A 24,003-nucleotide genomic window follows, 5' to 3' on the forward strand; every position below is an offset into this window, starting at 1 on the left:
TAAGGTGGATAAACAATTGAGAAATTTATTTGGATTTCAAGGAAGGGATATGATCTTGGTTTCCGATGAGGAATGAGTTTGGCAACACTTCATTATAGTTGATTTTGAGGAATTTTTTTTGTTATCCAGAGAAATTTTAATTTTTTTTTTTAAATTTTGAAAAAAACTAAAAATTAAAGAAAGAAAAACATAGATAAAATGAAAATATTAACAAAAATCATTTTTATTTGAATAAAATTAAAACTAATTTTCTGCTATTTATAAATAAATATTCAATAAAAATGAATAAGGGTAAAATTGGAATATTTTTTTGTTAAAAGATTGTAAGTATGAAAACGACAACACTTAAATTCTTCGGGTATTAAATTACACGGTTTTAATAATCTGAGTATTAATCTTCCAACCAAAAAAGACCTAATATTAAACGTCCAAATAAACAGTAGATGAGGTATTTTTTTAGCTTTTTTCCCTTATATTTAGTACACTATTAATTCACTAGTAGAAGCCACTTTTATAATTTTTCTATTTATGCTTTAAGTTTGGGAGGAACATATTATATAGTACAAATTAGCTAGTGTCTGTCTTTCTACCATAGAAATATGTAACAGGGGATATGGTGGTCACATGTCTTCTTTATCTGCTTTTGCCGTCTTTACATTTTATTATATCTGTTTATACCAGATTTATTATTTGACAAAAACTCTAGTGGTGTTTTCCAGATTTACTTTTAAAGTTAATACTTCCATAGTTTAAAATGCTATCTATGTCAAATTGTCCAAGGCTACTAATATAGTTAGGTACTAAGGAAAATACTTGTCAGATTTGGAAGACTTAGGAGGTGTATTCAACTTGACATTTTAGGTAATTTGCATAAAAGTTACAAATCCTATGTTATTCAATCATAAATTTTTAAAAGTCTCCTAAAATCCACTGTTATTGAACTGATATTTAAAAATCTACTTTAAAATCCACTGTTATTCAAAATAGTTTGTGGATTTGGATTTTAATAAATTTTAGGATTTTGGAGGATTTGTTTAGTTAAAAATATAGAAATCCAAATCTCATGGTTTTAGGTGGGATTTGAAAGAATTTTACCATAAATCATATCAACTTCCCTAAAATCTATCAAAATTCCTAAATTCCTAAATCTCATAGAATCTTCCAAAATCATTCTTTCAATACACCCCCCTTAGAATTGATAATACAATTAGTCTAACCTTCATTGAAAAAATAAAATAAAATTTTAAAGATCTTCAACTTCTAACATCAAAAAATATAATTGCAATATACTTAAATACTAATTTTAAAGAACTTCAAATTCTGACATCAAAAAGTATTTAAGAACATACTTAAATACTAATTCAGTGTTTTGTTTTTAAGAATGCTTATCAGTTCAGATTCATAATGATATATATTCACAATGCTAATTCAAAACATAGTATATTTATATTTATTAAGTTTGCAATCAAATTACATTCCCTTATTCTTCATGATGTTTACTATAGTGCAACGAGATATAAATTTCATACATCTACGCAAATCTCTATCTCTTCTAAGAGCATATTGCAAAGCTGATACAAATCTATGGCTTGCAAAGTTGTCTCTCTCAACAATCGGCAATCACAAAAATCAGAAATAGTTCGATGTCAACTGTAGAAAGAGAAGACATATACAACAGCCGAAACGGTTCTGGTAAACACAAACAAACACAACAGTGAAACTCCCAAATTCTCAGTTACACATTAGCACAATAAACAAAAAAGAAAAATACCTTATCAAGAACTTAACATAAGGTCCAATGAATTCTTGGGAGGCGGATCGATCCACATGATTTGACGACGACACAGTTCCATACAACTCTGCAATTCATTGCCCGGATTGTTCATGCTTTCATCGAATGAATATGATATACAACGTTCGCCATCGTATCCCAACCTTGAGAAATAGACTTTTCTCCTCATCGATGGGAGATTAGTTCTCAACTCAGAGTTATGAAAACCAAAAAACATCGTCAAGCCATGAAGTGTAGTCTTCCTCACCTCCTCCCACCTCAAAGAGACTAATTCATAAACCATTGGCATCTCGTTCATGCATGCAAACATTACAAAGAGCTCTCCTTCTTTCTCTGCCAAGGCAACTGTTTTCGTCTTCCGTCCATATCGCTCTCTATCGTATATATACGGGCATTCGAGTTTATGTACACAAAAAGGACTCCACGTACCGGAAGATGGGTGAAAGTTAAACAAAACTCCTTCTGTGTTGAAGCAATAGAATCGATCATTGTGGTAGACAAGGTTGCTCTGCCCATACATCCGTGTTCCATAACTAGGGAATGTAGCAGCAACCCACTCAGCATCTCCAGGATGGCAAGTGTTGATGTTGACAGAGTTTTCTAAAAACCTTATCGCTACCACCACACAGTTATCTGATGTAGGTGGACAAGAGAACGCTATCTTATCAAAAACCAGCTCACACTCTGGCAAGGTTATTTGCTCCCGAGAAAACAGATTGAAGAAGAACACGTCTTTCGATCTTGGTTTATCCAAAACCATAAGTAACCAGCCATCTCTCGAGTAATACACAGTGGACTCAGATAACTCTGGCAAACTCAAAGTGTACAAATTCCACTGTAATGGATCGCGGAGTTCAACCAACTTGCTACGGTTACGAAAGCACAGAAGCCAAGGATGTTTTTGCACTACACGGACAGGTACAGCAGCTTCACACCATGACTTACAAACCGCAGATGCACGGATGTTGTCTTCTAAGACAAGACGAGACATTATTATATCTAGGAGTTCTGATGGAAGGTCAGCAAAACTCGGATTCAGGGAGTTCGATCTACAAAACAAATTAATCAGCTTCAAATTAGGCATGGTCGTGTCTTTTATCTCAAGAACTGATACAACCATCACAATAAATAAAACATCAACAACCACAGAAAAAAAATTCCCCAAAATGTTTCCGATTCAACAAAATCTATTAATATCATAGAAACGTTACACTAGATTCATTTCAGATTCGATTCAATTTTTCGAAAAAACACTATCGAACTTCTCAAATCCAATATAATTGATAGAGAGAGAGTAACAAACCTTATACGTGAGACGGTGGCAGGAGACATCGAAGAAGGTGATGCCATTTTCGGAGATGGCGGAGGACTTTGACGGGACAACGACATTGGCATATTAGGGTTTGTTGTCTCTCAGTTTAACTTTCAACTTTCAACTTCTAACAGTGTTGTTTTGGTTGGATTTGAGGCTATTTAAGTGATTAGGTAGTCTTATCTTCTTTTTATTTTTTTTATCTTAGAAATTACAAATCACTTGTGAAATCTTATCCTTTTATCTTGCAAATCACAAATCATTTATAAAATTATAAAATAACATCTCCATGTGGCAAGATTATCTTTTATATGCAATTGTGCAATCATATGTTGACATGTGGTAAGTATTGAAAATAAATTAAACACAAAAAAAAACTAATAGTAGTAATACCATTAATTAGCTTTGTAGAATAAAGTGGGCTTTTGGGCCTTTGTATTTTTCTCAGACCAAATTTTTATAGAAAATATACTTTTCCTAACTATTTCTTTTTTCCCATCAAACATCTATTTTTTCTAATTATTTTTTTTTTCTCCATCAAACATATATATATATATATATATATATATATATATTTTAAGTAAAAGATTTTTTACAACTTTTTTTTTTAATCAATATTTGGGCTACAACAGGCATGCCCTTTAGCCAATATCCTACATTTATAGAGAACGAGACTCGATTTCTGATGTGATAATGCCTTCCATAGTTGAACTTACCATTGGTCACTGGACTATGGTTAGAATTATTTAAATATATTATTTTGTATTGTTGTATTATAAGTAAGTACTATCAATTATTTGACCATGATATATCTAGTGAGTTAAAGTGTCACACTTTTGGCTCTTCTTTTTCTTCTACCAACCATATAGCAGAATCAACATACCAAGTCGAAAAAAGTTTGATATGTACTAACATAACATAACTATATATACTTACTACGTCGAAATATTAACGTGAATCCTTACTGTTCCCGTTGATGTATGGCTTTTGAGACAAGTGATCACACCATTTTTCATGCCCTTATGTGATACCAATATGGAGGATGCTTGGAATATCTACTCACATGTTTGGCAACCCACAAATAACCATTAAGGATAAGCTAAGACACTTATTCACCCTTTATAATAACCTCGCCATCACAAAGCTTCACATGTATGCTCTGATCTTTTAATGTGGCGATTTTGGAAAAGGAAGAATGACCTAGTGTTCAACCGACGACTGATCACTCCCAATGACATAGCAAAACAAGCTATCACTGATACGGAAAAATGGCTGAACAATTTTACGACTCCAGAAGGACAACAAACTGCAGAACAACGGGATGTAAACAACCAACCGCAACCAAGGAGTGATAAATGGCAAAAACCCAAACCTGGATGGGTCAAATACAACTATGATGCCTCACACCATGATGGCGATAGAGACTCTAGACTAGGTTGGATAATCCAGAACTCTACTGGCCAATTCCTTGATGGTGGAATGGGTAAATATCAAGGTAGAGCAACAATCGAGGAAGAAGAACGTACTACCTTAATTTGGGCTATACAATCAAGTTGGGCACTTGATTATCGATCGATGATATTTGAAGGTAATAATTCAACAGTGATCAAACTTCTCAACAGTAAAGCAACATCTCCTCGACTACGATACTATCTAGAGTCAATACGGCAATGGTGTACACACTTTACTTCCATCCAATTTGCCTTCCGTCCTCGAGAACAAAATGAATGTGCAGATTTACTAGCAAAGAAGGCAACAAGTAGTCCTCAAATGATTTCTTTATATCATTCTTGTCAAAAAAATTTTACTCACTGCTGTAAACCATGATTGTGATACTGATTTCTAATAAAGTTATTGGAAGAAAAGAAAACAATAATATAGTAAATGATAGAATTGCTATATGTTTGACTCTATTTTTTATATTAACACTATTTTAGATTAAAAAATAGAGTAATACATTGAATAAAATCTATGTTTTATTTAGAGTTACAATATTCTATTTTAAAGTAAAAATTTGAGATATATGGGTTGGTCTAAGCCAAAAGTAAAAGTCAAAACTTGGATCATGTAATAATATGATCAAGTTAAATGCTATGTAATAAACACATATTCGCAAGAGATTATGGCCTTGAATGGTAGTAGATTCTACGATAGTATTTTGGATTTTGTTTTTGAAAAATCAATTTTTTTTCCAATCAAGATTTTAGCCTAGATAGATTCCCTAAAAAAAATAAGAGTCCACATAACCGAGGATGGGTGAAAGTTAAACAAAACTCCTACTGTGTTGATGCAATAGAATCGATCATTGTGGTAGACAAGGTTGCTCTGCTTAAAAGACCGTGTTCCATAAGGGAATTCAGCAGTAACCCACTTAGCATCTCCTGGATGGCAAGTGTTGATCTGATCTTGACAGAGTTATCTGAAAACCTTATCGCTACCACCACACAGTTATCTGATGTAGAGGACAAAAGAACGCATCTTAGAAAAATCCAGCTCATCACACTCTGCCAAGGTTACGACCTCCCGAGAATACGGATTGAAGAAGAACACCTTATAAATAAAAGTAATGTAAACTACCTCTAATTATGGATTCATGATGTTGTAAAACATGTTTTATCCGATTTCATTTTTTTCTCATTTAGATTTTATAATTTGGAAGGTGTGTCTAGATTTGGGAGGAAGTATTAATCTATACTAGTATTTTTGTAGCAGTTTTTACATTTAATGCATTGACTTTAATATTAGTTACTAAAACTTCAAAATTAATTATAGGTGAGTTTTTTTTTAAAAAAGAAATCTTTCTACCTCATTCAAACATAAATATATGATTCTCTTTCATTTTTATTTGAATTTATATTTAAATTATCTTAGATTATTCTATAATAAATTTAGTTAATAAAAATTGTGATTTTTCCTGCATATGATGTAATACAAAATGTTAAAAACGGACATATATTACTCAATAGATAAAAAAAAATACGGATACAATATCTCACATCGTCTAAAAAAATTGGGCAATGGTTCAGAGTCATACTATAAAAAAACACCAAAATGATTCTGTATACAAATGAGTAGAAAGCTTGATTTATCAGACATTCAAACTTTAAAAACTTTTATTTGGTTTATTCCGGTTCTTTATTTTAAAGATTTTTAAAAGGTTAAATATGAAAATATTTAAAACTTTTAAAAAGTTAAATATGAAATATTATACCGTAGATACACAAGAAATATTAAAAACTAAGATGATACAGTGTGAGTTAAAATATCTCGGGACGGAGTTATATAGCGGGACGGGTTTCATTGATATTTATATAAATTAAAAAATATCATTAATTTGGTGTTACAGGGGTAAACATCATTTAATTATTTTGTTAACACTGTCAGTATTAGAGAATAGACATATCTAATTAAATTGATTAAATAAATATTATGTAAAAAATAAATTGTATTGCGGTATTATATGATTTATTTAACAATTATTATATAATTATAACATATTTAACCAACAAATATAACTTATAATTTAAATATTTTAGTTATAAATAATTTTGCCCAGCGGTATACCGCAACTCTGGTACACTACCTCAACTATATCGGTTCTTCGATATACACCCTAGACTTTTTACCTCTTTCCTAAAGATCATAAACAATTTTTTACTCTATTAAACATCACAAACTATACATTCTCTTATAATTGCAACATAGCAATTTTAAATTGTGATTGTATTTACTAAAATGATAGTGGCGTTTAAACGACCACGCTTTTTAAGTAAACCAAAGTTGATTGGAACAACAGTTAGTGAAGCATTAGTATAATGGCCTTGATTGGAACAACAGTTAGTGAAGCATTAGTATAATGGCCTTGATTGGAACAACAGTTAGTGAAGCATTAACATTATGCAGCATGAGCAGTATGCTGCATAAGTTGTATACTATTATTTATTAACAATGATATGTGATTGGTACAATTGCTAGCATTTAGACATAAAATTACAAAATTAGATATTTTAAATATACAAATATAGTAAACTCTAAGTGTTTAATGAGGGTAAAATTGTATTTTAATAACTTTAAAACCATTATGCTTGGGCAATGCTTCGTTTAGGAGCATTGGGCTGTAGAGCATTTAAAAGCCTTTTATGCTCCCTTTATGCTTTCTAAATAAAATTAAAATTCTCATTTCTTAGGGTTTCTCTTTTCCTCATTGTTCTCAATTTCAATACGACAAGAACTCGTTTCTCTCCTCTCAATTCTCTTGTAAGGTCTTCGAATATAAATATTATAAGTCGTTTATCGTAAGTAAGCACCGACAAAGTGGTTTATGAGTGAAGTTTAAGTCTATGAACGTGCTCTTTTAGTTTAGTTTTTGTAAACATGAATGGTACTTTCTGGAGTTTTTGTGATCTTGGTGATAGTTTTGTTTCTTTAAACAATGAGAAACCATCGGCTTTAACAGTAGATATCTTTGATCTCTGCAAAGAAACAACTTAAGAACACCTGTCGGCATTTTCAAGAAATTTTAATTAAACATTCTACTTTATTGATACAATTAAAACCTTAAGATTTGAGATTTTCGCTATGAAGAAGAAGAATGGATTTGATTAATCATATGGATTCGATTTTTTTGGTTCAATTAACATAATCATGGTATTTTAGACGCAATTACTGCTTTACTAAATCTAATCGCAATTTAGAGTCACTATTTTGCAATTAGAAGAGTAAGTGTAGTTCATGATGTTTGATAAAGAAAAACATTGTTTATGATGTTTAGAAAAGAGGCAAAAAGTTTAGGGTGTACATCGAAGAAGCCGTATAGTTAAGGTAGTATACTAGGGTCGACCCTATAAATTCACTAGTAGAAACATATTATAGTACAAATTACGTAGTGTCTATCTTTCTACCATAGAAATATGTAAAAGGGGATATGGTGGTCACATGTCTTCTTTATTAGCTTTTGCATGTTTTACCATCTTTTCATATTTTCTTATATATATCTGTTTTTTTTTGTGCAAAGATTTTATTATATCTGTTTATAGCAGATTTATTATTTGACAAAAACTCTGGTGGTGTTTGAGATTTACTTTGGAAGTTAATACTTCCATAGTTTAAAATGCTAACTATGTCCAAGGCAACTAATATAGTTAGGTACTAAGGAAAAGTTGTAAGATTTGGAAGATTTAGAATTGAAAATACAATTTGTCCAACCTTAACCTTCATTGAAAAAATAAAATCAAATGTGAAAGAACCTCAACTTCTAACATCAATAATATAATTGCAATATACTTAAATACTAATTTTAAAGAACTTCAACTTCTAACATCAAAAAGTTTTTTAAAAAATTTCTTATTATCTGTTTTAAGTAATTTTGTGTTTTGTTTTTAAGAATGCTTATCAGTTCAGGTTCATAATGATATATATTCACTAAGCTAATTGAAAACATGGAAGTAAATTAAAAGGTTAATATATTTTCTTTCAAATTAAATTTATTATGTTTGCAATCAAAATTGCATTGTCTTATTCTTTATGAAATTTACTGATACAAATCTACGGCTTGCAACGAAAAGCTGATACAAATCTACGGCTTGCAAAGTTGTCTCTCTAAACAATCGGCAATCGCAAAGGGAGAATCAGAAATAGTTCAATGTCAACAGTAGAAAGAGAAGACATATACAACAGCAGAACAATTCTGGTAAACACCCACAACATACAACAGTGAAACTCTCAAATCCCCAGTTACACATTGACACAATAAAAACAAAACAAAAAAACCTTCTCAACTGTTATGTAAAGAGCTAACGGACATGAGGTCCAACAAATTCTTGGGAGGCGGATCGATCCATAGCATTGGACGATGACACAGTTCCACCCTACACCATTCCTTGTCCGAATTGTACAGGTTTTCATTGAATGAGTAGGAAATACAAGGTTCGGGATCGCGTCCGAACCTTGAGAAATAGACTTTGCTCCTCATCCAAGGGAGATTAGTTCTCAACTCAGAGTTATGAAAACCGAAAAAGATCGTCAAGCTATCAAGTGTAGTCCTACTCACCTCCTCCCACCTCAAAGAGACTAGTTTATAAACCATCGGCATCTCGTTCATGCATGTAAACATTACATAGAGCTCTCCTTCCTTCTCTGCCAAGGCAACTGTTTTCGCCTTCCGTCCATATTGCACTCTATCGCAGATATACGGGCATGAGAGTTTATGAACACCGAAAGGAGTCCACATACCCGAAGATGGGTGAAAGTTAAACAAAACTCCTGCCCCGTTGATGCAATAGAATCGATCATTGTGGTAGACAAGGTTGCTCTGCCTATACATCCGCGTTCCATTATCGAATTTAGCAGTAACCCACTTAGCATCTCCTGGATGGCAAGTGTTGATCTTGACAGTGTATTCCTTAAACCTTATCGCTACCACCACACAGTTATCTGATGTAGGAGGACAAGAGAACGCAATCTTAGAAAAATCCAGATCACACTCTGGCAAGGTTATGACCTCCCGAGATAACAAATTGAAGAAAAACACCTCTTTCGTTCCAGTTTTAGCCATAAGTAACCAGCCATCTCTCGAGTAATACACAGTGGACTCAGATAACTCTGGCAAACTCAAAGTGTACAAATTCCACTGTAATGGATCGCGGAGTTCAACCAACTTGCTACGGTTACGAAAGCACAGAAGCCAAGGATGTTTTTGCACTACACGGACAGGTACAGCAGCTTCACACCATGACTTACAAACGGCAGATGCACGGATGTTGTCTTCTAAGACGAGACGAGACATTATTATATCTAGGAGTTCTGATGGAAGGTCAGCAAAACTCGGATTCATGGCCTTCTTGCTCGGAGATTTTGATCTACAAAACAAATCAATCAGCTTCAAATTAGGCATGGTCGTGTCTTTTATTTCAACAAAAGATCCTACCAACACAATAAATAAAACATTAACAACCACACAAAAAAAATCCCCGAAATGTCTCCGATTCAACAAAATATATTAATATCATAGAAACGTTACACTAGATTCATTTAAGATTCGATTTAATTTCGCCAATGAGAGAATTGAGAGAGAGAGAGAGAGAGAGTAACAAACCCTATTCGTGAGACGGTGGCAGGAGACATCGAAGAAGGTGATGCCATTTTCGGAGACGGCGGTGGACTTTGACGGGACAACGACACTGGCAGCATCCTTAAGACACAAAATTAGGGTTTGTTGTCTCTCAGTTTTAACACTCGTACAATGTCGTTTTGGATTTCGGCTTTTTAAGTGATTAGGTCTTCAATTTATATTTATATATCTTGGATAAAATATCGTGACGTTAATTATGACGTAAATAAACTTAAAAAACAAATAGTATTTTTGAGGAAAAAAAAAACAAATAGTATTTAAATAGTTTATCACCCATCAATTCTATTTAAGTTATTAGTTTTGTAGTAATTAAATTTATGGCACCACGTCACAAATATTCAATGTAAGAGGACTAACTGAATTTAATGTAAGATGATCATACAAGTCTATAGCTTGTAATGTTACTTTGAAGGTTGTGCCGAGAATGTAAAGATTTATCAACAAAGGTCAAGGAGAATCAGAAATGGTTCACAGTCAACTTTAGACAAAGAAGACATTCATTACAAAGGCCGAAACTGTTTTGGTAAACAACAACACAACAATGACAGGTCCCAAAATCCCCAATCAAACATGACTTCTTATCTATTTCATCAAAAGGTCTAAAACATTCTGAGGAGGCGCATCGATCCATAGGCTTTGAGGAGGACATAGTTCTCTCCATCTCTGCCATTGCTCGTCCGGATTGTACCTGCTTTCATCAAAGGAATACGTTACACAACGTTGGCCCTTGTAACTAAACCTTGAGAAGTAGACATCGTTCTTCATCCGTGGGAGATTACTTCTCAGCTCACTGTTATAATAACTGACAAAGATGTTCAAGCTATCAAGTGCAGTCGGAATCATCTCCTCCCACTTCCCAGAGATCAGCTTGTAAACTAATGGCTTCTCGTTGCTGCTTGTAAACAGGACAAAAAGCTCTCCTTTCTTCTCTACCAAGGAAACTCCTTTCTCGCTCCATCCATATTTCTCTCTATCGTAGACATACGGGCATTTGATTTGATCTGCACCCGTATAGCTCCATGTACGGGAAGATGGGTGAAAGCTAAACAAAGTTCCTCGTGCGTTGAAGCAATAGAATCGATCTTTGCAATAGACAATGTTACTCTGGTTATAAAACGGTCTTAGATAACAAGGGACGGTATCAGTTTTCCACTCGGTAGCTCCTGGATGACAAGTGCTGATAATGACAAACTCTGCTAAGAACCTTATCCCCACAACCACACAATTATCTGATGTAGGAGGACAAGAGAACGCAAACTCATCAAAAGCATACCAACACTCTGGCAAGGTTATTAGCTCCCGAGAATACGGATTGAAGAAGAACATGTCTTTCGATTTTGCTTTTTCCATAAGTAACCAGCCATCTCTTGAGTAACACACAGTGGATTTAGGTAACTCTGGCAGATTCAAAATGTACAGCTTCCCCTGTAATGGATCGAGGAGTTCGACCGAGTTGTCACCTTTAGGAAAGAACATAAGCCAAGGATACTTTTCCACTACCCGAACAGATACAGCAGCTTTACACCATGACGTACAAGTGGCTGATGCATGGATGTTATCTTTTAAGATAAGACGAGACATTATTACACCTAGGACGTCTATTGGAAGGTCGGCGAAACTCGGATCCAGGGCCTTCTCGCTCAGAGTTTTGGTTCTACAAAACAATTAATCAACTTCAAATCAGACCAGTCCTGACCTTTAAACTCGTCACAAAGTTAAGAAAAAAAAACACCCTGAAATGATCAACTAACTAACACAATAATAAAATAAAATAATAAAAAAAACAAAATGAAAAAGAAAAACTTTTTTGCATGGGAATTTAACGTTTTAAGAACACTGAAATGTTTCCGATTCTACAAAATCTATTAATATCATAGAAACCTCTTTACACTAGATTCACTTCAGATTCTATTCAGGTTTAATTATTCTGAATAAAAGAAAAACACTATCGAACTTCTCAAAAAAAAACCAATATAATTGAATATTATAAGTTGTAATAAAATGTTTTGAGAGTAACAAACCCTCTACGTGAGACGATGGCAGGTGACAGCGAAGAAGGTGATGCCATTTTAGGAGATGGCGGAGGACTTTGACGGGACAACGACACTTGCAGCATCCTTAAGACCTTAATTAGGGTTTGTTGTCTCTCAGTTTCAACTTTCAACTTCTAACAGTGTTCTTTTGGATTTGGGGCTATTTAAGTGATTAGGTAGTCTTATCTTTTTTAATCTCAGAAATCATAAATCACTTGTGAAATCTTATCCTTTTATCTTGCAAATCACAAATCATTTATAAAATTAATTATAAGATAACATCTCCATGTGGCAAGATTATCTTTTATCTTATAAATCACATGTCACTTTTGCAATTGTGCAATCATATGTTGACATATGGCAAATATTAAAAATAAATTAAAAGTAGTAAAATAAAAACCACAATTTTTTTTAATCTAATAGTACTAATACCATTAATCTAATAGAACAAACTGGGCTTTGGGGCCTTTGTATTTTTCTAAGGCATAATTTTTGTAAAAAACTAGATAGTTACCTGTGGTGTACAACATGGAGAAATGTTTGCATAAATTTTACTATAATTTGTTATTTATAAAATAATTGTAGATATTTTATTTGATTTATTCTATAGATTTTATAAATTTTTACATATAATTTACTTAGCTTCATACTCTAATTTCAACCGATCTTTGATACATGATACACCATTAAAATCCGTGAATTATATAAATTTGATAAAATCCAGACAATAATACAAAACCCGTGTTGAAGCGGTCGTGTTTAGAAATTTTGATTAATTTATTTTAGTTGTATATACTATATTGAATAAAATATAACATTTGTGATTTCTTAGATTTTAATAAAATGTCACTCCGTCGATGTGTAGTGCAAAAAAATATTTAATAAATTAGATATATATATATATATATATAAGCAATGTTGTATCTTAGTTTTAATATATATATATATGTCATTATTAAACAATTTAGGGCCAATTTCTTTCTAGTGGTAAGTGCTTTAGATGAATATATTATTAATCTTAGTTTTGTAATTGTTCTATATATTTTGTTATTATTTCTTATGATTTCTGAAACAATCAATGAAAACTGTTAAATAATTTCATAAACGAATTTCAAAAATATTGTTTTATTATTTTATAAATTAATATAAGCTTTTCTTTTATTAGTTTTAAATTAATTAAAATATAATGATATGATAGTAGAGTTAAACTTCTGACAACATTACTTAGATAAGTATATAGAAATAACATTGTTCTCTTGTAATTATAGTTTTACCGTCCATTCAAGTTATAGTAGTGCATTTTTTTCTGGATTAGGGATCACAAAAGAATAAGAAGACAACATTTCTGATGGACAAAACGGAAATTGAATAGGATTGCTAAGAAAGACTGAAACTAGAGATTTTCAACTTTCTTTGCGATCCTAGTCAAGTGCCGGTCAGTTCATTTGAGGTGATGCCTTTTTCTTCTATTGTTATCTCTAACCTAGAAAGAAATGCAATATCAACATTTGAATTGGGTGGTGAAACTATGGCGAAGAATAAGAGACTCATGCTACTGAAAACCTAAAACCGAAAACTTATAAACTATAATTACATGCAAAATCGATAAAACTAATAAAGGCATGATACAATTGGTAAATGGTTTGCGCGCCAATTTTTGTTTAACAAACTAATCTCCTATAGATTTCAGGTGAAAATTCGGTGACAGGTTTCTTAATTACCAAAAGAAATAACTTTTAAAACAAAGTTCAGGTTTCAACAAAAATTGATTGCTAAATCTTTATCGAAAGATGAAATCTAAAGCATCTGCAAACAAAAAATTACGATATGATGAAATTATTTATTAAAAAAAAAAAATCATCGAAAACCCTTATACCAAACACGACCAATCAGCCATATGTAATATCTACTATTCAAAAAACATTTCATACCATTAATCAAAGTACGGTGGTCTTTTTTCTTCAATCAAATGATACAATTTATATAACATTAAAACCATGGAACGATGAACATGTGGCAAGGATATGTATGTACATATATGACTTTTATGGTAGCATTGCTTTAATTAGTCAAACTTTCCTCAATTTTAAATTATATATAGCCTTATACAGACATCTAATTATGTTTTCATAAATACTAAATTTTGAACAAAGACTTAAAAAAAAATAGTATATGGAAATCAATATTAGTAAACAAATCCTTATGGTCTTATGGATACCTACATGATAATCAATATTAGTAGGATTTGGATACGCCTCTCAAAATCGGTCCATTAGAAAAGACTATATCGAAAGATAATGGCTAACTCACCAGTAGTCTTTTTGGTTGGCTAAAGATTATTAAATATGTGAAAATATGATTATAAAAAAAAAGAATTATGAAATTTTTAATTGATTGGTATACTATTAATTATTATACAAAGTTTGGTTTCTAAAGTTACTATGTCACATGACTGTAATACATGTTAATTCTATCGAAAATAAATTCTATCACATTAATTTTTTTAAAGAAACTCTAATATATATTATACTTGGGTTTATAATATAATCTTTTAACCTATGTAGGAAAAAATATCAATAATAAGATAATATGTCAAAAAATTAAAAAATAAATATTTTGTTTTCTTATTATTATATATTAATCCCTATTTTAGAAATCGCTAGGCGCTAGCTGGCGGTCAAGGTGGCCCTAGCAATTAATCAATAAATCGGAGATTATACAGGAAGTAATCGAAAACTAGTTTTAGGGCTTATATCTAACTTTGGAAGATATATATTTTATTACATGTGTAAAATCCCATATAACTTCGATGGTGCAGTGATATAAGTCTCTATAACTGAGTCAAATGTCCCATGTTTAAATCCCAGCAGTTTGTTTTTAATCAATTCACTTTAGAAAAGGGAAAATCGGTATTTCCTCTTCATCTTCTTCCTTTGATTGCGCACACTTAAAACATGAACAGCTTAGTTTTTCCCCTTTATTACAAAATCTTCAGATCCAATCTCAAAAAATCAATTTTCATCATAAATTTAACAATTTTTTTTTTTTTTCACATATCCGATTTTTTGGCCGAATATACTAAAATCACAGCGGTTGGGTATCGCCGAGCGCTTTTCCGGCGATTAACTAGCCGGCGAGACTGATTTTTAAAACAGGGATATTATTTAATTTTCAGTTAATTTTTATATATTTTCATATGTGTAGGTTTTCTTTTTCCTATGTGAGTGTGATAAAAAAAAACTCTAATATCGAATAACTCAACAATTTAGTAATAGATAACTCCTATTTTATAGCTTTTGTGATATGCATGTTAAATTATACATGTGATTTCTGTTTACAAAATTTTAAGGTTATACTGTAATCGTATGTAAATATTATGTTTCAATTAAATCAAACCAATCATAAATTTAAGCATACAAAGTTAAGATTTCTTTTTTTTTTTGGTCAAACCGCTGATGATAAATAAAAGAGTTAAACTCCACTAAGGGAGGAGTTGGTTACAAGAACTGAAGCAGAGAGAGCGGATTTAGCCAGGGCATCCACTTCCATATTGTTTGAACGAGAAATATAACTAAAAAGGATAGAGGAGAAAGAATTCTGCAGACAACGAATGTCATGTAGTATTCCTTTAAGCTCCTTGTGGGTTCCGTTTGTCTTGAGCAGCTTAATAAGAACCTGAGAATCAGAACAGATCTTGAGAGATCGGATTGAAGAGAAATGAGCGATTGAAGTGATGTGAAACAGAGCACTTCGAATCGCCAACGCCTCTGCAGCTAGAGCAGAAGGCACAAAGGGGCGTGTTGCGGACGCCTGAGAAAGGATTAATTCTGACTGGTCTTTGAGGATCCAACCAGCTCCACTCGATCCTGAAGCTGGGCACGATGCAGCATCTACGAAGCACACATGAGACTGAGCCGAGGTAGTAGGAGTCAGGATTTCCAGAGGTCTTTGGGAAGGTTTGGGGATAGCTAACTGGGCCTCCTGCCACTGTCGTGCATCTGTGATCGCCTTGTGCATGACGTCAATTGCAGAGTAGACTCTGTTTTCAAAGAGGAGCAGGTTTCTCGCAGTCCACAAGTTCCACATGATCCAGGGAATCAGGGGGGTTAGGGACACTCCACACGGGGGAGGCTCACAAGAACTACTGCATTTTGTAACAAGAGTTTGGCGGACGTGAGTGTGGAAGGGTTTGGTAGGGCCGCAAAGGGTGCGAGACTCCAGACTTCACCTGCAAAACCACAATTGAAAAACAAATGCACTTCATCCTCATGATACCTGCATCTTTTACAGTTAGCAGCTCCAACCATTCCTCTTTTTACGAGGTTTGAGCCCAGAGGGAGAGCCCCTGCTGCAATTTTCCAGAGAAAGTTTTTCAGTTTTGGGGGAAGTTTAGTTTGCCAAACTTGTTTGTTCCAGTTAAAGCTATCAATGGTCGACTGTTGTTGGAATTGTTTTGCGATAGCATATCCCGATTTCGTCGAGTAAGACCCTGAGTTCTCAGGTAACCAAACCAGAGCATCTGTAGACGGGACAGAGCTGGTAATAAGCTTACGAATTGGTTCCTCATACTGAGGTAAGATCTGACGAATAACGTCCACATTCCAATCATTTGTGACAGGACATAGAAGATCCTGCACTTTTAGCTCTGCAGTATCTGCAGTATGTGGCCCAAATGGAGCTTGGGAGTGATCCAGCGATAGCCAAGCGTCCCTCCAAACATTAATACATGCACCGTTGCCTACTGACCAACCAAGTCCTTTAAGAAGCAGTTCTCTACCCGTAAGGATGCTTCGCCAACCATGAGAAGCCACTCTTGGTGTAGCTGAACATTCGAGAAAGCTTGAGGAGTTGCAATATTTCCCAAGAAGAACTCTCGTAAGCAGAGAGTCTGGTTGAGTGAGGAGCCGCCATCCCGTTTTTGCCAAAAGGGCATCGTTGAATTTCTCCAGATCACGAAAGCCTAGTCCTCCCAAATACTTTGGTTGAGTAAGGGACTCCCAAGACACCCAGCACATTTTTTTAACCTCCGGTTTGTCATCCCACCAGAAACGTGTGAGAACAGACTGGATTTGTTTGCAAAGGGAGACAGGGAGTTTAAAACATGACATAGGGTATATTGGTAAGGCAGTGAGAACCGTTGTAAGGAGCACTTGTTTCCCAGCTCCAGATAAGAAACGACCTGGCCAGTTGTGTGCTCGTTGTCGGACCTTATCCACAATAGAGGCAAAGATGTCTCGTTTCTTCCTCCCAAAGTTTTCTGGTAGACCTAGGTAATTACCAAGTCCTCCCTCCTGAGTGATATTTAGCGAGTTCTTAACTCTGACCTTTGCTTCTGCCGGTGTCTTTGATGAGAAGGTGATTGTGGACTTCGTAAGATTGATACATTGTCCCGATACTTTTTCATATTTTGCTAGTATCTGAGTGAGCGCTTGGCAACATCTAGCATTTGATTTGCAAAAGAACATAGTATCGTCCGCAAAAAGAAGGTGGTTAACTGGTGGACTTGCTCTGCTCACCTTGGTACCAGAGAGGATACCTTGGTCTTGAGCTTTAACACACAGTCCCGACAGGACCTCAGTACATAGTATGAAGAGGTAGGGGGAGAGAGGATCTCCTTGTCTCAATCCGCGGGATGGGATCACTTGTCCTTGTGGTGATCCATTTATGAGAAAGGAGTAGGACACAGAGCTAACACAAGCCGAAATCCAGCTAATCCATCTCTCACTGAAACCAAGCTTTTCTAACACTGATTTAAGAAATCCCCACTCAATTCGATCATAAGCTTTGCTCATGTCTGTTTTCACAGCCATTGAGCAAAACTTTTTAGCCTCTGAAGTACGAAGAAAATGAAGAATCTCATGTGTGATAAGGACGTTGTCAGAGATCGCACGGTTAGGCACAAAGGCAGACTGAAATGGAGAGATAAGTTCAGGCAGAATAGGCTGGAGTCTGCCAGTGAGGATCTTAGCTATAATTTTGTAATGAGTGTTGCAAAGAGCGATAGGTCTGTAGTCTCCCACTTTCCTTGGTCCTGAGATTTTTGGAATAAGCCTCACATGCGTCTCATTCTGACGCGGATGGAGGTAGCTAGTTTCAAAGAAACTTCGGATGGACCGACAGACATCTTCACCAATGATTGTCCAAAACGATTGGTAGAAAGAAGAAGAGAACCCATCTGGTCCTGGGGCCTTCCCGGGATGAATTGAGAATACCGCCATTTTTATCTCCTTATTATCCGGTATTGCAGTTAAGCTCTCATTCATGAGTTGTGAGATTTTTGGGGAGAGAGTCTCATCAACCACCTGAAAATCCTCATTCCCGTTGGAGGTAAAGATATTATCGAAAAAGAGGCAATCACCGACGTGATCTAGTCTTCCTCCACAAATTCTGTTCCCTGATCATCTTCTATAACCGAAAAGGAGTTGACTGATCTTCTAGTTCGTGTAACCGCGTGGAAATAGCTTGTATTCTTATCTCCTGCTTGCAGCCATTGGATCCTGCTCCGTTGTCTCCAAAAAAGTTCCTCCTCCTTGTAAGCTTTTTTCAACTCCGCTGTAATCGTGGCAATACTGTCCTCATTGGGAATGATCTCAGACCAGGCAGCGTCAAGAGCTTCCTGTTGTTCTTTTATTTTCCGGCTGCTATTCTGGTGTTGTTCCCTCGTCCATTGGATTATTGCTTGACGACATCGACTAAGCTTAGCTATTATGTCAGCATCTTCATCTTCCTTATCAGACCAGGACTGTAGGATCAAATCTCTTATCTCTGGCTTAGAGGTTAGTCTCCTGTCAAACCTAAACATTCCTCTTGGCTTACGCTCAGAGCAGTTAAAAAATGTGATAATTGGTCTGTGATCGGAACCCTCAAAGCGGAGGTATTTGCATCTTCCTTGTGGGAATAGCTCGGTCCATGAACAGTTGGCCAGAGCTCTGTCTAGGCGTGACTTAACAAAGTGAGAATAGCGCTTTCCTCTCCATGACAGGGAGTCCCCTGAGTGTTTGACATCCCACAATCCATTCTGTGACACAAAATTTCGAAAGTTGGTGAAAGATCCTTCCCAGCATGGAGGTCCGCCTATCTTTTTCGCGTTTGATAAGATATCATTAAAATCCCCTGTAAGAAGCCAAGCTGACTCTCGGGAATCTCCTAGGGAAGACATTTGTGACCAGAAGGTTGCTCTATTCTCCTGTTCGGGAAGACCATAGATGAAAGTAACGAAAGACGAAACTCTCTTCACAGTCACTTTAGTATCAATGTAGTTTGGTGAAGAGTCAAGAAGTTCACCGTTATGCCTTCCTTCCAAAGGATTGCCAGTCCACCACTGAGTCCATCAGGAGGAACAGTCAACTGGGACGAGAAGCCTAAGTCTTTCAAAGAGGAAGAGATAGTATCATATGAGTTTTTAGTTTCCATGAGAAACAAGATGTGTGGCGAAAAACAACGATGTAATTCCTTAAGACGACGAACTGTAAGGTTGCCTCTCAACCCTTGACAGTTCCAGCTCAATATGGCTAAGGAAGGAGATTTTGCGGGGACCAAAAATCCCCCTCCTGTCTGACAGACGCAGGAATTAAGTTAATAGTAGGGTCTGCAGTTGGTCCCAAACTTGAGCCAGGAATATCCTCATTACAAGGTAGAGAAGTAGTACACAGACGCTTTCTAGGGGGATTTGATGATCTAGTGGAATGGATCTTACGAAGGCTTGTGCCTTGCAAAAGGCTTCTCGTTCCTCTTGGCTTAGCAGTAGCACGAGTAACCTTCCTTTTACCACCAGTTGTTGTTCCAGCTTTACTAGTTCCCGCCTTAGCCTTTGCAGTTTTTCGACGTTGTTGGCCTCTAGGGGAAGGACCTAGTCGAAGAGTAGCCGGGATTCTCGCACCATCCGCTGCTGGAGAGGACCCCCCGCCAGCGGAAACAGAGCCAAGAGGGCACTCTCTAGTATCCTCTTCGAGATACTGAATCTCCACTTCTTGCAACTTGCTGGAATCCATAGAGTTTGCGTGACTGGGGCGTAACAAGTTTGAACCCTCTCCTACAGAGAGACGCTCTAGGGCAGGACGACGAGACTGAGAGGAGCTTTTTTCGCCCCCGGAGCCATGAGTGGTTTGGAGACTAAGAGGTTCTCTCTGGGGTTGAGGGGAAGGAGTGTGGGAGGAGTCAGGAAGCAGGGGTCCTTGTGTCTCCTTGTGAGGCCTAAGATCTCCAGTTACATGTTCCAAGTTAGGCTGGGGTTCCTCTCTATCAGATTTTGTTGAGCCACTACCTTGAATAAGCTGTTCTGCAGGGGCTCTGAGGCGATGTTGATCAGAAGAGAGTGAAAGCCATTCATTATGTTCTCTGCGTCGGGAGGGGCTTCTATCATAATAGTGCTCTCTGGAGGAGCGAGGAAGGGTTCTGCTTCTCGAAGATCCTTCCTCAAAAATCTGATGATTGTTGAAAGGGGACCCTCTAGGAGCCCTTGGTGGTGAATGCCTTGATGCAGTTTGATACCGTCGGGGTGGGGATCGTCTAAGCAGAGGTCGACGAGGTGGGGGAAGATCGTGAGTTGACCTTCTGACTGGAGAACGTCGTGATGGAGAGCAGAGAGAGTGGGAACGACGCGGGGGAGAAGGCCTGTGTCTGTCTTCGGACTCTACTCTTGCCTCCCTGCGCTGGTCGGCTCTGCGCTTTTCACCTATTTTTTCTAGCGTGAGTTGCTGGTTGATTCCTAGGGGCCTGGACGTCGTTTCTCAGGGGATGCGAGTTGGGGACAATGCTTCTTCTCATGGGACAAAGAGAAGCAGTGGAAGCAGTGTTTTTCAAGTTTCTCATATTCTACCTCCACAAGTGTGGCTTCCCCAGACGGGAGACGGATTGGGACAGACCGTTCTAGAGGTAGCAGACCATTGATTTCGACACGAACTCTAGCTTCAGCAGAGTCTTGGCCTATAACAGGGCCCAATTCTTTCCCAATGGTACGAACTGTCTGGTCATCCCATAGAAGGGCAGGGAGCTTGTGAATTCTTACCCAGAAGTTAATAGTGTTTGGGAACGAGGCTGAGATGATGGGAGCCCATCGTTGTAGGATAATCATCCATTGCTTAAAGTGATAAGGGGAGCTTTTAAGGACTCCTTGAAGGTCAGCTTCTGCTTCAAACCGGAACTGGAAGAGGTCAGGGCCTAAGCTTCTCCCAACCACTTTGTTTTCCAGGTTCCAGTACTGGGGGAGGTACTCCACAATAGCCTTAGCTTTTTGAACTTTAGGGTTTGTGACTTGTCCGATGAGAGTGAGCTTATTTTCAGCAGCCAAGACCGATGTATCTCTGTCAGGAATGCGAACGGGAGATTTACGTTGGACTTTTAAGGAGCCAGCAACCCATTTTGCCTTGTCAGATCTCGAGTATCGGTGCGACATTATCTCTAAGGTAAGACCACACAAGCAAAACTACGAACCGTGGAGGACAAGAAAGAAACGAACTGAGAAGGGTACCGGTCAACTAGATAGCCGTCGGGTTACCTGCAGGAGACAGTCGGAAAAAAGGCGGATACAGGTCTGCAAAGGTGCAATAACGGAGGGAAAGGACCCCAAGTGAAGCAGAGAAAGCGATTAAAAGGAGAACAGAGAAAGTCTAGTCCCAGCAGGAGCTCCGAGGTAGTGAAGCAGATCCAAGATTGTTAGCATCTCCTCCATAGAAAGCATGAGATATTACGCCGGTCGGAGAGAGAGTCAAAAGCAACCCCAGAATAGCAGTAAAAAGCAGAAAAACATATCGCCGGAAAAGGTAGGTACGGAGGAGGAGTGCTCTTAGACGGAGGAGAAAGGGGTAGGTACGGTGGAAAAGGTCATCGTTGAAAGTTGGTGAAATGGCCTTGGGAAAAGTGCCTGGGAGCTTCCAAACCGTACGGACAGTTGACTTAATTCCTTCGGATTTTACAAAGTTAAGATTTCTAATCTCAAAATATGCGTTTAAAAATTCACATATAATAAATATATAGACAAAAATTAGTTATGATAGACAAAATATCATCTCTTCCGATGAACACAGTAAATTCAGTTAATCGCGTCTTGAATCAAAGATACTAAGGAAATAATGTAGAGGGAACTCAAAGGCACCAATCTTAGACATCAATCGGATCAAAATAAGAAATTCAATTTCCCCCCAAACTAATTAGCTCAAATGTTTGATGTTCTTGCTTTCAAAGTGAATCAAAATCTCTAATTCATGTTCATCTCCATTTCATTTTCTATACTCTGGCCTCTTGTCTCTTTTGCTTAATTGAATAATCGAAATATCTAATTCATGTTCATCTCCATGTCATCTTCTATACCTATTTGGCCTCTTGTCTCTTTTGTTTAATCGAATTTTAATCTTTAAGATTTAAGGTTTAAATTTGTGTTTGTGTATGTAAAGGAGTTTACAAACCCATATCCGCCTGACTCACCGCAAAATAGACAGAAACAGAACAATAAAACTCAAAAAGTTTCTTGTAGTTCTAAAGAAGGATAAAATTATCATTCCAACAAAATACCCAAAAACGCAAGTACGAACTATAAGTCCGTAATCCATACAAATATTTGAAAAAAAAACTTAATTCTATAATTTATCCATAAATGTATACATATCTTACAAACAAAGAACGAAAATATTTAGCAACATATACATTATCTTACAAACAAAGAACGAAAATATTTAGCAAAATATACAAAACAACATATTTTAAAGATCCACACTTAAAATATTGTTGTATTATAAAGTATTTGTAACTATGATTACACCTATTTTAAGCTAATTTTTTTATTTATTTATTTTTGTATTCTTTCTAATATACATATGTATATTGGTATCTTATTATATAAAGTTGGGTTTTAAAAGTTAGTCATTAACAAGATTTTGACATATGTCAAGTTATCAATCTCATATTTTGACATGTGTAAAAGTTAATATTTAATAGGAGGAATTTGATTACAACAAAAATAAAATATTTTGTTTTAAAAAAATATTTAATAATGTAAATAATTAATTATCAAAAAATACAGAATTTATAAAAAATACACAGTTTTAAAAAATAATTATAAGGAGATTATATATATATATATATTCATAAAATTCAAAATTATAATATTGTTTACTTATTTTTAATGTTAAGTTATTAATTCTACAAAAAATAGAAAAATAGATTAAGGAAAATATACAGTTAATTATTAATTCTAAACTTTGTAAATACTCACTTCTATATAAACATAGATCATCTCATATTTAATAATTTATTCAAAAACACTGCTTTCAATTTTGTTTAATTGGGAAATTTTTTTTAATGGGAAGATAAATTTTTCTTATTTTTTTAAACAAAAAATTTCTCCCACTTTCTTCTTTTTCAGTTGGGAATATGTAAGATTAATATATTGACCCAAAAAAAGATTAATATATGCGTTTTGTTTTCCTAATACTATATTTTAAAATTTATTGTAGTATTTTTAGATTTTTTATTTCATTTATATTTTCATCTTTGAATTATATGAGATTCATATACTACTATAATTTTCTATTGTTTCTTTAATTATGTCAAATTGATTTTTTTCTAATTTTTCAATCTTGATTGGTTGGTCATAAACCCTTTTTTTTTTTGCAAACATAATTGTTACCATTATTCATTCAATCCTAAATTGAGATAACGAGTAGTTACTCATCAACCTAATAGATAGATAAAATAAGCTAACCAAACACAATCTTACAACAAACATAGATATATAGATTGG

The 24,003-nt window shown here is 35.3% G+C and overlaps 3 protein-coding genes across 4 annotated transcripts; all 3 read right to left on the reverse strand.

Annotated features, from left to right (window-relative positions):
* Positions 1-1,585: 1,585 nt before the first annotated feature.
* On the reverse strand, positions 1,586-3,338 carry LOC147948247 (F-box protein At4g00893-like). Of its 2 annotated transcripts, XM_087480490.1 has the most exons (3): positions 3,096-3,319; positions 1,772-2,841; positions 1,586-1,689 (listed from the first exon to the last, which is right to left on the reverse strand). In XM_087480490.1, exons 1-2 carry the CDS (start codon positions 3,185-3,187, stop codon positions 1,776-1,778), a joined length of 1,158 nt encoding a protein of 385 aa, XP_087336616.1. In that variant the 5' UTR covers positions 3,188-3,319; the 3' UTR covers positions 1,586-1,689; positions 1,772-1,775. The 2 variants fall into 2 exon arrangements, with proteins under 2 accessions (XP_087336616.1, XP_087336611.1); XM_087480485.1 differs by having other exon boundaries at positions 1,586-2,841; positions 3,096-3,338.
* A 5,231-nt stretch (positions 3,339-8,569) lies between these two features.
* LOC147948248 (F-box protein At4g00893-like) lies at positions 8,570-10,354 on the reverse strand. The gene is made up of 2 exons (XM_087476740.1): positions 10,198-10,354; positions 8,570-9,961 (listed from the first exon to the last, which is right to left on the reverse strand). Exons 1-2 carry the CDS (start codon positions 10,290-10,292, stop codon positions 8,878-8,880), a joined length of 1,179 nt encoding a protein of 392 aa, XP_087332866.1. The 5' UTR covers positions 10,293-10,354; the 3' UTR covers positions 8,570-8,877.
* A 331-nt stretch (positions 10,355-10,685) lies between these two features.
* Positions 10,686-12,435, reverse strand: LOC147948249 (F-box protein At4g00893-like). Its single transcript, XM_087476743.1, has 2 exons — positions 12,255-12,435; positions 10,686-11,887 (listed from the first exon to the last, which is right to left on the reverse strand). Exons 1-2 carry the CDS (start codon positions 12,347-12,349, stop codon positions 10,816-10,818), a joined length of 1,167 nt encoding a protein of 388 aa, XP_087332869.1. The 5' UTR covers positions 12,350-12,435; the 3' UTR covers positions 10,686-10,815.
* Between the last annotated feature and the right edge of the window lie 11,568 nt (positions 12,436-24,003).

This window comes from Camelina sativa, chromosome 2 (genome assembly GCF_030686135.1).
Source record: "Camelina sativa cultivar CO46 ecotype springtype chromosome 2, ASM3068613v1".
NCBI lineage: Eukaryota > Viridiplantae > Streptophyta > Magnoliopsida > Brassicales > Brassicaceae > Camelina > Camelina sativa.

Excerpts from the sequence above, each read along its gene's own strand:
- LOC147948247 (XM_087480485.1), bottom strand. The coding sequence starts at position 3,187 with ATGCCAATGTCGTTGTCCCGTCAAAGTCCTCCGCCATCTCCGAAAATG. Across the intron at positions 2,842-3,095 it reads GCCACCGTCTCACGTATAAG|ATCGAACTCCCTGAATCCGA; the intron begins GTTTGTTACTCT and ends TTTGTTTTGTAG.
- LOC147948248 (XM_087476740.1), bottom strand. The coding sequence starts at position 10,292 with ATGCTGCCAGTGTCGTTGTCCCGTCAAAGTCCACCGCCGTCTCCGAAA. Across the intron at positions 9,962-10,197 it reads GCCACCGTCTCACGAATAGG|ATCAAAATCTCCGAGCAAGA; the intron begins GTTTGTTACTCT and ends TTTGTTTTGTAG.
- LOC147948249 (XM_087476743.1), bottom strand. The coding sequence starts at position 12,349 with ATGCTGCAAGTGTCGTTGTCCCGTCAAAGTCCTCCGCCATCTCCTAAA. Across the intron at positions 11,888-12,254 it reads GCCATCGTCTCACGTAGAGG|AACCAAAACTCTGAGCGAGA; the intron begins GTTTGTTACTCT and ends ATTGTTTTGTAG.